The sequence below is a fragment of the Rhopalosiphum maidis genome, chromosome 3 (genome assembly GCF_003676215.2).
Source record: "Rhopalosiphum maidis isolate BTI-1 chromosome 3, ASM367621v3, whole genome shotgun sequence".
Classification (NCBI taxonomy): Eukaryota; Metazoa; Arthropoda; class Insecta; order Hemiptera; family Aphididae; genus Rhopalosiphum; species Rhopalosiphum maidis.
The window spans coordinates 54,994,942-55,012,865 of NC_040879.1; the positions used below are offsets into that span (position 1 = coordinate 54,994,942).

Here is a 17,924-nt window from a genome sequence, read left to right on the forward strand (position 1 = left end):
TTTGGAAAAATGATGATATAAAATTTTCCATATTTTATCTACATATAGATATTTCAATAGTATTCATTAATTTTATTCTGATAATCACATAACTTAAAAATTGGGATAGGTTTAAAATATTAACCTCAACAATGATTGTATAATTATTATATTAGTTACATAAACAACATTTTAAGAACTATTGATATAAAAATAATACATTAAAGTTTAAATAACTTCATTATGTTCAGCAAATATACAATTATGGAACATAATATAAAGTATAATAAACTTAATGATTTTCAAATAAATTAGGGTATAATGGCATACAAATATACATTTATACTACAACTAGAGTATAATCAAACATCTTATTTAATACAAAATAATTAATTAGTTTAATAATAGAGAAACACTTAATCTTAATAACAAAATAGGAAGTGTTTAAATACTATTTAGTATTTAGACACTGAATAAGATCTTCATAAGGCACGATTTTCCTTTGCACGCTCACAAATTATAAGCATAGTAAAAAAAAACACATTTGACTGCAAAAGAACTTAAATCGTACTTGAAAAATGTATTAAAACGAAAAATTGTATTTACTAAATGCTAAGTGCTAATGCACAAACCACTTAGTACTAAATACTAAATAGGTAACATTAAAATAGGGTCCATTGACTCCATTGCAACAATTAGATAATTTGCAATATTTTCAAGAGACTATTTCATGGACAAAATATATTGGCTATAGAACAGATAGCTGATGAATTTGCTTACATTATGACGGAGGTCTGGCATGATGTTGTATGGAATACATAGGACATATAACATTATGTTCCATGCATTAGGGACTCCATATCAAGAATCACCAATTGACATTTTTGGAGGGCTATTTAGGAACTCAGGAAGTTTTCGAGGTCCATCAAAATTTAACATATAAATTTATCTATTATATATACATATTTATTAAAATAAAAGCAAAATGAAAACTTTCAGTTAAAATTGATGAAAACTTCATAATTTAATTCGCCCTCAAAAGTAAATAATTAATAAATACACATTTTGTCTGCGGGCGAGTTAAAATTAGTCTACATACCGCATGAGCTGTTGTTTGACAACTTCTGTTAGATATTGTGATGTTGTAACCATATTATTGAAAATCATACATAGATCAAGCATATCATGGAGAAATACAGTGATACAGAATAAATTTTTTTTTAAATATTTTCCCTTGAGCAAAGAAATTTAAACATCTCTTGGTTATATTCTGTTTTGATACAACTATCAAAAAATTAAATTGTTATTTTAGGAGTTGTGATTACAATTAGTTAACTTATCAACAGTTAATTAATTTAATGGTTCAATAAAATGTAACCACCAATCCATGTGCCACTAAATCATATTTGAAGAACCATTAATTCAGTATTGATTCATTACATGTTCAGCGATTATTCATGAAACTTGGAAAAATAATTGTACTATGGTTGCCCAGAACAATTCTGAAAAGTGCAGTTATCTAGTTGTTGCAATGGACCTTTAAATTTAAAATTTAATATGTTATCATAAAAAACTTTTATTTTATAAAGTAAAAAATAAGTAACTAATAATAAGTTATCCTTCTGTGGAAGGTTTAAAAACAAATAAATATAATGAAGTATGTAATATTATTCAGTATCACATTTACAATGATATATTAAATAGTAAACATTTATATCAATATTAAAATTCTAATAGGTGGAATAACTAAACTAAATTTTATTTAGATGTGCTAGCACCACCAGCTGCTTGTGACTGTTTATTTTGATTAATGGTAGTAGCTTTAGCCATTTCCCTTTTTCGTTTCTTAATTTTTTTCCTTCTTCGATCAACCACAGTTAAACGAGCTTTAACCATAGCATATTCTTTTCGCAGATCGTTCATTCTGGCTATAATAACTGCTTGCCGTTGAGCTGAATCCATATCTGGAGCTAAAATGTTTTAAGTTTAATGTTAATGTAATGAAATCATTATTTAATATATATATATATATATTTAATGAATATCATTCAAAGTTTGTTCATTAATATAAATTATATAAAATAGAAAAATGTAATTCTACTCACTGAATACAACCAATGGTTTACCATCTTTTAAAGGTATCTGTGTTTTTAGATCAGGTAGTTTTTCAATATGACTTACTAAAAACATTTGTTTTAAAAAAAAAATATTAGTTAATTAACACAGAAACGTTTTAATAAACTTAACTATAAATTATAATGAATATTTTGAAAATAGACTACCTGAAGGTACAGGAGCAGTAGTAGTAGACGTTTTACTACGTTTTGAAGATTGTTCATGACTGCTAATTCTACGCTTGGATTGTGGTTTTTCTAGTGGTTTTACAATTTCTGTGAGTACATTCAACAATAACATTATATAATTTTAAAAATCTCTCTCTCTTTTTTATACTACTTACTCTCAACTACTGGTTCTGGTTCTATTTCAGGTGGTTCACTGACTGAAGGTTCGTTTATATTTATACCAAGATTCCTACTAGAAATCTCAGCCAAAAACTGTAAATGTCTTTGATCTAGTATTGCTCCATCACTAATTTATAATAAAAATAAAATGTTATTAATGAAATAACAATTAATTACAATTAATAAAATATGAAATAAAAATTATTTATTAATATTTTTTAACTGTTTGAATGTGTCTCAAATAATTAATTACTTAAAAAATAGTACCAACATTTTCATTGAGCCATTCCAATTTTGTGTTAGGTTAAACATTAAACTGAATTGACCTATTATTAAATTTGAAGAGTAACATAAACTGTGTTTTCATTAGTTTTTTTAAAATATTTTAATTTTTTAGGAAGTTACGAGTATGTAAAGCCATAGTTTTGATTATGTGCTACAAGTGTTGGAACAGTTTAATTTTTTATAAATTTGGAAGCAATTGAAAACTTTAATTCATGTGTATAACTTTGAACAAGTATCATTATGCACTATGATTTAAATAAAAAATTGATGATATAATAATGAATTAAATAAATTATTTAATATTTTATTTATCTATTTGTATTATAAAGCTTATTGGCAGTCTGTGATAAATTAATAAGGTAAAAATCTAACGTCTGTAATATAACTGAATGTCATACATCAGTGAAACTTGGTGAGCTTTATTTTAGAAGGTTGAAAATGTAGTTATTAATATTTAAAAAAGCTCATCACTAATAAATATAGGTAGACAAATCAATGACAGAACACAAATAATTTTTGTACTTTCATTGTTAGATTAAAGCCAAATTTTGGAACACATAATTGGAACTATCAAATCTACTATTTGTTCATTTATGATATGAAACCAATATAATATGAGGTTGTGACAGACCTGTTTAAACTATATGATATTTTATTTACTAATAAATATTAAATCTAATTTTATCTAATAAATAATTATTTATATTTTATTTATTAATGAAATAAAATTACTTTTGAAGAATATTAGTATATTCTTCCATTTCTTCTTCAGTAGCACCCATCAAAGTAATCATTGGTCTACGAAAAGATTGATTCATAGCATACATGGCTGAAGCAGCTTCTCTTTCTTCATAGAGTGCTTGAAGAGCTTTTTTTCTTTCCTCTTGATCATATTGTTCTTCCGACGTACCAGTTGGACTGCCTGGTATAGTTTCTTCACAAAATAGTACACTATTTACATCAGATTCTGGGTTATAAAAACTTTTACTAGTACTAGGCAAAGAGTTTTCATAAAAACTGCTTTTGCTAGTACTTGGAATATTATGATCATAGAAATCTTTGCTACTGCAACTTGGAATATTAGGATCAAATAAATTACTTTTGCTAGCGACGTTTGTATCAAAAGTAACACTTTTGACTGCTTGTTTAGCTTCAAAGAAATTATTTTTTGTGTCACTACTATTATCAGTTTCATAGAAACAATCTTTACTAGTACTTGGTTGATGTATCGAATCAAAGAACCCTTTACTAGTACTAGGCTTATGAATGTCATATTCTGCCACTTTACGATTGTATTCTAAAGTATTATTAAGGGTATCTTCATCTACTATTTCTTCTCTACATTGCAATTCCGGTAGCACTGAAGTTTTTTCTTTCTCATATTTAACATTTTCGACATCAAAATCAAATTTTTTATGCTTATCATTATCCAAAGGTTCATTAATGGGAACCTTAGTTACAGATTCAATGATTTCTTTATTTTCAATTGTTGGTGATTTTGAATTTGAATCAAATTCAAAGCCAGATTTTGTATTGTCATCAATATTATCCATATAAAGTTGATTTTGACTTGAATGGTTTTCAAAATGAGAATATTTTTGGAAACTTTGAATTAGAGCATTCTGTATACTTTCATTACAGGATGTAGTACTTTCATCATCTGTATCTTTTGATATAGTGATATCTCTTTTTACTTGGTAAGAATTTTTGAACTCTAATTCAATATTAGGATGTATACTTGGTGGCAGTGGTGGCAAGGATTGTGCTTGTATATTGTCATTAATTTGTCCATTAGAAGAATTATGATCTTCACTAACAACTACCAAATCAGTATCCTATTTGATAATCGTTTTCAATTTTATCATTTTCAGCTATCACTAACTTTGATTCATCGTCATCTTCATCATCATCTTCTTCTTCAACAATCATGTCATTTAGTTCATTTGGCTCTGGCATACTAAAAATATTATTAGGCGGTGATTCAGGTGGTTTCATGCATAGATCCAATACTTCGTCTTTGATATCGGGTTCATTAACTTCATGACATGTTTCATCCTGAGAATGTTCGATTTCTTTTACATAAGAAGTATCTACTGTAACATCACTTATTATTAAATTTTGGGACTCATTAGATTCATTGTCAAGTTGATTATTAGAAATTGGATTTTCAATTTCATTTATGTCATTCAAATGTTCATTAACTTTTATCTCGACATTATTTTCAAATGAATACGCGCTATTGCTGTTGGGCACAAATGGTATCGTACACAGATTTTGTTCAACTACTTCTTCTTGTACTGTAGATTCAATAACTTTTGGTAGTTCACTTGGTTTCTCTAAGTTAAATATTTTTGGTGAATCATGTCTAATAGGTCTACAAAATTTTTCTTCAGTGACTGAAGAAATAGTAGCAAAATTGCATGTTTCAGATTCTTTGAATTCGTAAACGTCATCTGTAATTGATTCATTAGTTTTATCAATAGGTTCTTCAATTTCTATTTGTTTATCCAAAATAAATGATTCTTTATTTTGAATTATATCATTATTACTATTAGATGAATTTGGCACGAGTCCCTTCATTTCTGATCTTATTTTGTTAAGATCAAAATCGGTGCCAGATATTTTAGATTCATCAGATTTATCATCTAATGAGGAAGAGATGATTTCGGTTACTTTTTTTAATTGAATTTGTTCTTCATCTTCAGAGGATGATGAATAATAGATTATGCTTGAAATTTCTGATTTTGTTGGAACGGTCAATGGCTCAGTTTTAATTTTGATTTCTTCATTTGCACTTTATGAAGATTCAGATATATGTTCTAAATCATTTCTCTCAGATTTTTCTTTGGGTGATAAATAATGATTCGGAGCAACTTTTGGTTCAATTTTAATATTATCCTCAATTGTATTTTCATTTTGTACTTGTACATTTTCATTATCTTCATTTGGTTTTATAGTATCACCAGGTGGTGGCATTACAAAATTAAAATCAAACGGTGGTTTAAGAGTGACTTGTTCACAGACCTCAACTTCTTCAGACTTATTACTATGGACTTTGAACACACATGATTTTGGTTTTCTAGGTGCACTTCGCTGCATAAGCACTTCTTTACTAGGATATGTTTTTAATAACGGAGTTTTTTTCTGATTTTCCGTGTCTAAAGGTTCTGTTTTTATAACAATACCGGGTTCAGATTTAATGGCTTTTTTCTTATTATATTGCTTGGATATTCCTACACTTACTGTATATTCTCCTTCTGAATCTGAATTATCTATAAAATAATTAAATAAGTATAAATATTATACATTACATTACTGATTTACATTACTTATTAAATATGACACGTACGCACACACACATAGAAATATAATTTGTATACAACTTTATCCAGTTAATAATATTAATTATTTTATTTTATTTCATTATATATTTAGTTTATTATTTATAGTTAAAATTACTTTATCATAATCTATATAATCTATAACTCAATATATAAGGTCTTGCGTTCTTGTTTTTTTTCTTTTCTGTTTATATGATAATTTAAATGTTCAACATAATTTAATACTTAATATTAATAGATTAATTCTTTCACTATGTTCACATAAGCTGTCACTTTACACTATCAATTTATTATTTTGAAATGGGAAATTATTTTCCATAAATAAAATTATTATTATGATTAATATCAGTTGACTGGAATTTGGTATTATAAAAAGTTTAGGTAAGTTTTAGGAGTGTGACTTCTAGTTAATGTTATGACTAGGTTACGAATTTATTATTATTAATAATATGAATAAAATTTTACTGAATATATTTAGATTTCTTAAAATGAAAAAAATGAACATTTATTGAGCTAGTCCATCGGGGATGGAGCTGTGAATTGTGAATATATGTTTAGTAATGTAAAGAAACAATCCAAGAGATATATCTTACTAAAAAATATTTATCAACATTATGCTGTAACGATAAATTATCATCAATAAAACCAATAATCCCTAATTTACATCATCTGAAAATTTAAGAAGATACCAGAGAGAATAGTCTAAGGAATATTAATAAAAAAAAAAGAATTGGCGATAATTGACCTATTTAGGGTATATCATGGTAGCTACGAATTCATTAGATTTTAGATTATAGCAATGCATCACTAAATTCAGAAGAGGTATTATATAGCAACAATACCATAACAAAATGTATATAGATCAAATCAACTTGGAAACTATTAGCAAAGGACAAATTAAAACAAGATGCAATTTTTAGTCATTAGAAGGTTGCACAGAAATGAAAAATTAAATTTTCATAAAAGTTTTATCATTTAATAATACAACATAAATTTTATTTACTAAATCAAACCATTTTTAATAGAAAAATATTATTCATGTGATCTAAATATAAAATAACTGGTAATAACTATAACCTTTATCTATACTAGGTACATAGTGCTAAACTACAAACTGGTACAGGGCCGAATAAGGTGGGATATAGGCGAGAAGCTGTATAGAAATGTACATGAATATCTAGATCATCAAGATGTATATTACTTTTCTTTCAAGAGATGGACTATATGTGTTCTTATAAATATTCCTTACCAATATTAAATAATGGACGATCTGTTAAAGTACATGTTCTAGTAGGTCGAGCACTACTAAAAGGTGATTTTTTTATGTTTGAATGCGATGTGAGTGGAGTAACTGATCTTCTAGTTCTACTTGTTGTTGAAGGTACCTTTTTTGGATCCACACTTTTTTGCTAAAAAAAAAATATTAATATTGTTAATTGTAGGTAGGTTTTATGCTATTTTTCTTACTAATATAAATAATATAACAATAAATAAGTGTAAACATTCAAGTTTGAACTAGCCCAGTGTTAACTCAAAAAACTGAGTTAACATTTCAAGCTAGTATGTCACTCATATAGATATATTAGTAAAGTAGTCATTATATTTTTTTTTGTAAAAAAAAAAACCATCGTACTTGGTTTAATTTTTATAATTATACTAAATTAAGAAATATTAATAACATTAATTATTAAACTCTGGAAAATTATTTAGAATACTTGACAAATAAGCAATATGTGCAAATTGTGCATACTATTTTATATATACAAAAATATTATAACATTGGCAAATTGTTTGGTAAACAATTAACCAAAGAATATGGATTGTCTTGTAATAAGTAATATGCATCAATAAAATAATATTTTTAAATGCATTTAATGACAATCATTTGTATTTATATAAATAAAAATTGTATAGTATTTTTTAATAATATCCATTGTATAAATGATTAATTATAAATTATAATACAATGCTGATTGATTGTAATAAAAAGTATTATTCTATGAAAAAATTCATACAGAATTTTTAATCAATTCTGTATTTGGACTTAATAGATTTAAATTATTTAAATATGGTATACATAACTCAGAAAAGCACAAGAAAAATGCATAGATACTTAAATAAAACATCATTTACATTAAATTATTTAATGGAAAATAATTTATAAGTTTAACTACCATTTTGTTGTTCAATATAATTATTCTAAAAAAACATAATAAATCATACGTTTATGAATTTAAACATTTTATTCATAGTTACTTAATTGTTATTTTAAAAATAAAACCATTCTAATAAAATTCTTAAATTTTAAAAACAAAATCTAAAAAAATTTAAGTAAAATAAAATTATTTTACATCAACCATTTTATATCGAATCTTTGACTACTATTATACATACTTCTGGAGGACTACTTTTTGTAGAGTCTGCATCATTATCAACACCAGGTTCTGGTTCCGGATCCTTAGTTTTATAAGCAATACGCATAACATCTATCCATTCATCATAACGTGAATTCCATCCTTTATAATGTACGTAATATTTCATTACTCCTTCAATATCACACACATTAATAACCTAAAAATGTATAGTAGTATGTATAGTATTATGTCATTTGATTATTTTAAATAATACAAACTTTAACATATTACATATCAAAATATTTATATAGTGGGACAATGAATAATAAAATTTAACCTAAGGATAAAAAAAAATTAATATTAAAGTTTAAAGCTGGCATGAGCATGAGACATAATATGATAAATTTAACAAAAATAGATAAATTTAAGATTATTAAAATTTATATAAGAAATTTATTTTTGAATAATTTTTTTTTACAATAAGAACAATTTCAATCCATAAAATAATATACTCAAGTACTATTCTGTAATAATTGTTTAAAACATAAAAGCACTAACTTATTAATTCATAAATTATACGTTGATTTATCAAATAGTAACAAACAATTAACAGCTAATTAATTTAATTACCTATGTAATTTTATGCATAACACAGTATTATTATAATCAAACATATTTAAACTATATTTTTTTTATATATTTTAATAACTTACTTTTGCATCATACGTTGTTGCATGTTTATCTCCATAATACACAACTAAGTTATCTCCAACGATCACAGGCGAGTCTTTATCAAATGGTACAATTTCAACATTACTAAATCAACAAATATATAAAACCAATATTTAATAATATTGTTTACACAGATTTATATTATATAGTTTATAAACATACACAGGTGCTGGAATTATATCATTTGTTGCTTTCTCCTCTTTATCTTCCTTTTTCTTTCTAACAGTCTTTTTCTTTTCAGATCCATCCTCTTTTTTAATTTTAATTTGATTTTCTGCAAGAAGTCCGGTCTGGGGAAGTTGTACCACAGAAGCACTATCAGCAAGATCACTTAATACTGATACTCTCCTTGATTTAGTAGGTAAATCTTCTTTGGTTTTTGATCGCGTGAGCTTAAATAATAAAACGGAACATTTTTAAAACACATTTCATAAATAATAAATAGCTATTTTTAATTCTCAATACTAAAATATATCAAAAATATCTAGCAACTAATAAAATAAAATAAAATTAAATATTTTAATATGTTGAATATTATGGGACCACCAGTATCCGAACAGGATTAAAATATACATTATTTTTATGGACGTTAATGGCCACACCAATTATTATTTACATGCTACATAATTGCCAGTGATCATAAATAAATAAATTCAAATGATTTAAAATTGTTAACTTTTCAATGGCATTACAATAATATACTAAAAATAGAACAGTAGCATAATAAGAATAAGAATAATTTTTTTGATATTTTAAAATTTTTTCAAATAGAATAGTATATACAAATTAGAAATAACATAGAAAAATATGTTTGGCATTTCGGTAATACATATTGTGTGACCGCCGGCAGTCTCATGGTAGTCAACGTGTTGAATTATAAATTTAAGTAAAACTTAATTGATTTACCCATATAAATTTCAGTTAATTATATTTGCTATCTTAAAAAAATAACAAGTTGTAAATAGTTTAACTTTTATATAATGAGAAGAAAGATTTAACTTAAGTCAATTAATAAAGGTCATCACCATTTAAAGTTTAAACTCAAATTTAAAAATTTAAATTCCTGATTAATTTAAGTAATACAAAAATAAATATTAAACAAATTTTACCTTTGGAACTTCTTCATCAGATTTCCCTTTAGTTGAAGCATCTTGCTGGGTATTAGCTCCTCTCTTTGATTTTTTAAATGGAGTCATTACTTTAACAAAAGTTTTAATTTGTTCTTTGATAGCTCTCATTTTTCTCATACCTGGTAACCCAGTATCTGCAGACTTTACTTTCACAACTTTTTCTTTTTTAGTCGTTTTACGCACTGATTTTCCAAATAAATTTCTTGTATACTTTTTTTTTTCTACTTTTTTATCTTCGATGATTTGTTGATCATCATCTAGTGTATCAGAATCTATCTCTTTTTTTATTTCTTTTTTTAATATTTCTTTCATTTCTTTTTTAGTTTTAGAATTTTTAACAGGATCTTTTGTTTCTATTATTTCTGGATCCCATTTAACTGATTGTTTATTACGTGATGTACTATTAGTATTATCATCTTTTTTTTTATCACCTTTTTTTGACATTTCTTCATTGTTCTTTAGAAGCTTTTCTTCAGCTTTAATAGTTTTGGCTGATTTTTTGGTACCAGAAGAATCCTTATTTTTTTTATCATTTGATTCATTCTTTAATGACTTATTTTTATCAGTTGTAGATGTGCTAGGTAATGCTTTATCAACATCTCGTATGATACTACGACTAAATCTACTGCGCGATCTTACTCCTCTCGGATGACTCAACATTGTACATCCAAGTTTTCGATAAAAATCTTCAAAGCTATGTAAATATCTGTAATGCAATAGAATAAAATCATTAATTTTTTTGAAATAATTAAACATATTAATTATTAATAAATAATTAGTTTCCATCCACAGTTCATAATTTGTTGAAATAAACTTTAAATGAAAACTATAATTTATTAAAATACATTATACTGTATTGCCGGTTGTAGTTGTATTAATAAATATAATTTATAATACATTTCAGGAACATAAAAATAGATTATGTTGGTAAATAATAAGAATTAAAATGTATCATTTAATTTCAATGTAACTAGAGTTTGGATGTCAAAAACCAAAAAATAATTTTAAAAAGCATTTGAAAATGGCGAAATATGCGATTAAATGATTTTAAATTTATTATTATTTAATGATTATTGATTATTTTTCTACAAATCCACTTTAAAATAACATAAATAAGTACATGAAACATACAATATATTCCAATTTAAAGTGTTTACTCATCATACCTACATACTCATAGTTGAAACCGGCTTGGTATTTAACTATATTTTGAAAATAAATTTGTAAAAATAATTTTACACGTTGAATAATTGTACAAATAGTAATAGTCTTAAATTATGAACAATAATATTGACTGTCTTCCATTATTCTTGTAAATATTCAAAATAATAATAAAATGAAACATTTTTAATAATTTATAATTAGAAATATAATATTAAACCTAGAAATTATCACGATATGCAAGTATATACAAAATAAGTAAGCATACATGAAATCTAGACTATGAATCTATTTAAAGACAAAATTTGGGATAATTTTGATTGCGTAAAAAAAATAAGTTATACATATCCAAACTCTAATATATATTATATCATTTTGCTTTCATAGTAAGTCTTGAATTAGTTATTATGTTACATAAAGTAATGATATAAATAATGTGTTTAAATTAAGATTAAATACAATTTCTAATTGTTGAAATGTTTATATTATCAATAAATTTAAGCAGGTACACAAATCCTTATTATTATATATATTTTTAAATTTATTCTAGATATAAATATATATATACATTACGGTTAATGATGTTAACATGGTAAATGTCATCATTCTCCGGTAAATAATGTCATTTACATAGAAATTGGTAAATGCTGTAAATGTAGACATTATCTAGTTGTTGATGTAAATCCCCCCAATTTAATTGGAGAATGATGTTCAAAACATTTATGGAAAGAATTTTATCGAATTTTAAAAAATAGTTTTGACTTAAAAATGTTGAGATTGACTAACAAAAAATTTTCAAAGCTCAAAGTCTGTACAACTGTTTGTGTCCCAATATCAGATGTTGATAGGGCTCTCCGCGTAATTTACTTTCTGTTATTATTTTGTGTGAAGATGAAATGTATAAATTATGTAAGCCAATTTTAAATTGATAATATTTATTTAATTTTAAATAAAATAAGTATCTGAATGTTTGAACCAAGTACAGAATATGGTGTGTTGAAACATAAATATACAAGAGCTCAAATTTGACCATGCAAAGAAAAATTTCTAGAACTAGATGAAGCTATGAAAAAAATTAAAGATAGGGAAATAACATTACGCAAAATCGCTGGACAATAAATAGCTGGTCATAAAAAGGCTTCAATCGATGCAATTGCAAAACTGGTTGTCACTAAAAAATGTGCTTACAATGCAGCAGAAATGCTGTGCAGTTCAAAATGTCATGGTAACCAAAACTGTACAAATAAATAATTTGTTATAATATGCACCTATTTTATTAATTTCAATTAATTTAACCATTCATTAACTTCATTGAAATCAAAAATGATGAGATTCAAAAATGAACCACCCGCCAACAATAAATCATTATTAAATAGTATCTATATTATAGCAATCAGTGTATTATTTGAGATTTACCACAAGTTTTGGTAAATGACGTCAATGACCGGGGAATGACGACATTTACCAATTTTTGTCTTTCACTGTAACATATATATTATAATGTGCTATAAACTAAATTTTAAATACACTTACTGTTGATAGCAATGTTTAACAGAAAAAAATGACTGTTGTTCATGACCAGCTTTATTAGCTACAAACTTCCATAGTTTACCTTTATTAACTTTGTTATATCCTCCACAATTATTAACAATCTAAAAAAAAATTAAATATTATAATTATTAAAAGTTTTATAAGTGTTCAGAATTTTCTTGTTTGTTTTGAATAATTGTAAAATATAGAAAATATGTAGTTCTTCTTTTATAGTTTTATTAAAGTACATTTGTAAATTATTTGTCTAAGAGATTATCAACATTACAGTTTATAGTTATTAGGGCAATCACTAGTTGATATATGAAACAGTTAGGTTTGAATAGATGTAAGATCTTAAATAGCTAATGCAAGTATTGAATGAAAATGAATATTTAAATAAGTTTTATACCAAATACTAAAATTAACTAATAAATTGTATGCTGGAGTTAACACATTTTATGGGCAAAAGTACAATTTGAAAAGCCAAAATTTAAATATTAGGGGGCTTTGTAGTGACTAAGGAGCCTCACTAAAAGTGTTTAAATTTATAGGGCTCCTAGACCAATTTACACCGGGGCACACAAATATCTAGTTACGGCATTGGTTGTTGAGTGTTACAACTAGCATTTATTCTCCCAATCATATTTCATAAAAAGCATATTATATAATTGTATCATATTAAATAATCATATACTTTGAATAGTTTGTATAAATCAACATCCTTTTCATTTATCACTGGACCTTGATTAAGAGGAGTTCCTCGATCATCCATAAATTTAAACAGCTGTGCAACAAAATGGTCTTTTTCTTCGATTGATTCTTCATCAGAATTCTTAAAAATAATTTAATAATTAAAATACATGCATAGTTAACACATCCTTAGTAAAAAGTATATTTTTCAAATGAATAATAATTTTTACTGTACTCTAAAAATTAGTAATAATCACCATATCAACATTAAATTTTAATTAATTTGTTCAATACAAAATATACTTACATCGCTATCAAATGCTTCACTATCTGTAGCAACACAAATTTTATCAACACCAAATAACAAATCTCGATCCCAGTGTGGTGGAAGTTCATCTTTGTCAAGAAAAAATAAGGCTTTTTCGACAGCTAAATAATAATAATAATATTAATAACTTATATAAATAAGCCTATGTACAAAAACTAATATTTACCAGTTTTAAGTGTAGGATTTTCAACTCTAGCACCAATTTCTTTAGTAAATTCAGTTATTTCTTTTTTTGGTACTGTGTAACTTTTTTTAAAAAAACATCAAAGTTAATACTTATTCATACTGAAGAAACTCTAAATTGCTTACTATTTTCCATCCTTAAATGAACGAACTAGGTAGTCTTCTGAAACATTAGTTCTGACTGAGGATTGAGAAGTGGGTGCAACAATCAAACCAGGAAACCAATTATCTCTTACTTTCTTTTTATCATTAGCTTCTACACAAACTACTTTTCCAATATCTTTTTCTTCCATTGTTGAAGTTTCTTCTTCTCCACTTTCCCTTTTTATTGTGGAAAAAAATAATTTGAAATTAAAATATGGAATTTAATAAAATAATAATTATCGAGTATACAATAAAATACTTAAAATATGTATACAATTACCCAAAGCTTTTTTTATGCTTTCGACTTCTACGGCCTTGTACTATAGTGGTTCTTACAGGAGTAATACCGATGTGTTCAGGGTGTGTTAGAGGAAGTTGATCAAGAGTAGCACTAGCAGCAAAGTGTTTTCCACTCTTCAGGCATAATGCTGTTCTCTTTAAACACGTTATATCTCCATCATCAAACACTAAAAAATAACATAAGTGAATAATATAAAAATAAATAAAATTATAAGAAAATACATACCAACAGTGTATTGACTACAGTCTTGAATTTTTTGAATTGTTGCTTGAACTAATTCTTTTTTATCACTACATTTTACATCAACAGTAGCTCCCACCTTGATTTAAAAAAAAGTATATTAATACATATATACAATAAGGTATAATATTTTTATGTTATATAGATTATAATGTATAACCTTTAATTGTCCTTTCACTGCATCATCAGTGACAAATGCAGATATCCCATTAGAATATTGAACCTTAATAAAAAAATATACATTAATAAATAATTTCATTGTTTTAAAGAAAGAATATTTTTTGACAAGGAATTCACGCACTTTGCATTTTACAATTTTTGATATTTTTCTGATTTTTGCTTCACAAAATGCCCCTTTGTATTTGGCACTTACTTCTGTTCCAACAGTAAGAAAAGGTGGGTCATCCAAATTCACCTATATTTTACAGAAAAAAAAACATTATTCTTTTCTATTTATCAATAAAAATTCAGTTTTAAAGCACATTAATACAAGCACTCTAAGTAGGTAATGATAAAATTCAATAATTAAGTGCATGCATAGAACAATATAAACTTATAAAACTAAACAACCCATAAATTCCATGAAATATAAAATAGTAACTTTATTGACACTATAACTAAATTATTTAACTTAAGTCAACTCCAATTACAAAATATTGTCCATACTATTTTATAATTATAATACAATTCATTCAATATTTGCATAAAGTTTAATTAATAATAAGACATAATTCAAAATACCCAAAACATCCTTGCAAGACATAAATAAATATTAATTAATTTAATGTTTACAGTTAAAATTTTATTAACCCTTTAACAAGAAGGCTGTTTCTTCAATCACCTTCAGTTAGTAGCGGAATTGTATTCTATAAATTTCAAGCTCAATAATAACAAGAAAACATTTTTCATCCCGTTCAACCATCTGAAGTTCAAATTACATTTAACTAATATTAAATTACATAGTCAAAAATGTATAGCAATATGCATTATACATATTACCATGATATTGCACTTATAGTATCTAACTTATATACTATATAATAAATCTTTAAATAGTTATTAAAATAAAATAAATGTTAAATTTTTAAGAAAAGGTGCTAATCATTAAAATTAAGAACATAATTTAAGTACATATATCATATAGTATTTCTCAGAATTATTAATTCTAGTAATTTGAATAATGATAAAATAATATTAAATGTATGTTCTAAACCAATGGTTTTTAACACTTTTTAATAGATGTATTTTCAATTGAAACCATCCAGAACATATAATCCTGAGATTGCCTATATATTATAGGTAGATATATATCTAATTAACATACATTTTAAGAATAAACATACGACCATACTACATACTGACTTCCATTTAAGTGTTAATGGAATAACAAGTAGGTACATGTAGTAGACCTCGTTCATATGTCATCTTTTTCATTCTGAAATCAACCCATGGATAAAAACAACTAGGTTCATTTGTTTACTTTAAAACAGTAAGTGCAATCATTACCAAGTTGAACAACCAACAACTGAATAGTTGCTACAGAATAAGTAAATATATTAAATATTAAACTAAAGTTGCCATAAATAAACCATAAAATTCCTTCATTAATAGAACATTTAAACATATTGAAATAATATTAACAATTGGCATATTAACCTACTTATCTCACTTAGTAATATAAAAATTGAAAGAAATGTATTAGTAATTTTGTTATATCATCTCAAAACATTGTAAGTAAAATTATAATGTTATGCTATAACAAATAATTAAATAATACATGACTCATATTATAAAACTCAATTTAATATATTTTATCTGTATAAAACATTTATTTAATTTATTATGCTAAATGAACAGATTTGTAATTTTAGTTTAATTGCTATTATTAACTATATGATTTTAACAAAATTTTGAATGTAGAATAAAAATAAATATATTTAAGTATTAATAGAAAATACTTTTTCATATAATATATTAATTATCATTCAATAGCATTTAGCAGTATATACATTCAACATATATTTCTAAACAAGAGCATTATTAAATATTTATACATAAAAATAATCCTGCCTCAAATAGTTAACCTTTAAAAGTTAATGGCAACTCTAGCTCCTATAATACAATTCTAATTGGAAATTTAAGCCAAATAGACCAACATTAATTAAATATAACCTTTATGAATATAATGTGACATATGTATATACTTATTTAGATGTCTTTATCATATTAAACAAATTATTTTTAACTTAATAATTAAAAAGAGCTTTTGAATTATTTATCATTGTATTAAATAAGATGTATAAATAATAGTAAGAAAAATAAATTGCACAATTGTTTGAAACAAATGTTTTAAAATTACAAAAATCAATTTAAGATTTACTACAATCAAATTTACAATATTTACAATTAATGTAATTTTAAAATTTGACTTAAACTTCCAAAGTTCACTTTTTAAATCTTTTATGTCGTTTATAAAAAATAAATTATGTATGCAAAATTAAATCATACGAACCATTGTAAATGCAGGATGTTTTTTTTTATGTATAGAAAATAATTGAATACTCCACTTAATTACATTATTTTATAATATAATTTTTTATCTAAAAAAAAAACCAAATTAACATTAGTAGGTAGCAGATACATAATTCTTAAAACTTATAAAATATGGTGAAACTTGAATAACAATTTAAAAATTTTAAATGTACAGTATTAATACTTTACATAATATATGTATGATTTGCACATGTGATAATGTAACTGGGTAACATAGTCACTCTAAAAAGATCTAAACAAAAATATAGAAAACTGAAGATATTTGTAGTTTCTGTATCATATACTTAAACTTATAACAGGTATAAAGATGTAAGTAAGTCAGATCAAAAATATAAAAAATGTGTATCTTATGAAATTAATTATAAACTATTACTAACAATTTTATATTTTAGATGTAGTTAAAAATGTATCGTAAGCTTTATTATATGACCTGTACGGTGCTAACATACAACTATTCATATATAATAATAATGTAATATAATATCTATACGACCATACATCTTTAATAACC

The 17,924-nt window shown here is 24.8% G+C and overlaps 1 protein-coding gene across 1 annotated transcript; it reads right to left on the reverse strand.

The window, feature by feature from the left end:
• Positions 1-298: 298 nt before the first annotated feature.
• Positions 299-16,243, reverse strand: LOC113555553 (AT-rich interactive domain-containing protein 4A-like). The gene is given in 21 exon segments (XM_026959976.1): positions 299-1,949; positions 2,085-2,159; positions 2,262-2,369; positions 2,438-2,568; positions 3,459-4,561; positions 4,563-5,998; positions 7,317-7,476; positions 8,462-8,638; positions 9,135-9,237; positions 9,316-9,545; positions 10,263-10,989; positions 12,978-13,096; positions 13,669-13,806; positions 13,972-14,093; positions 14,159-14,238; positions 14,302-14,496; positions 14,600-14,786; positions 14,846-14,939; positions 15,021-15,083; positions 15,162-15,275; positions 16,223-16,243. Coding segments are annotated over 21 exon segments (5,580 nt in total). The 5' UTR covers positions 16,229-16,243; the 3' UTR covers positions 299-1,737.
• Positions 16,244-17,924: the final 1,681 nt, after the last annotated feature.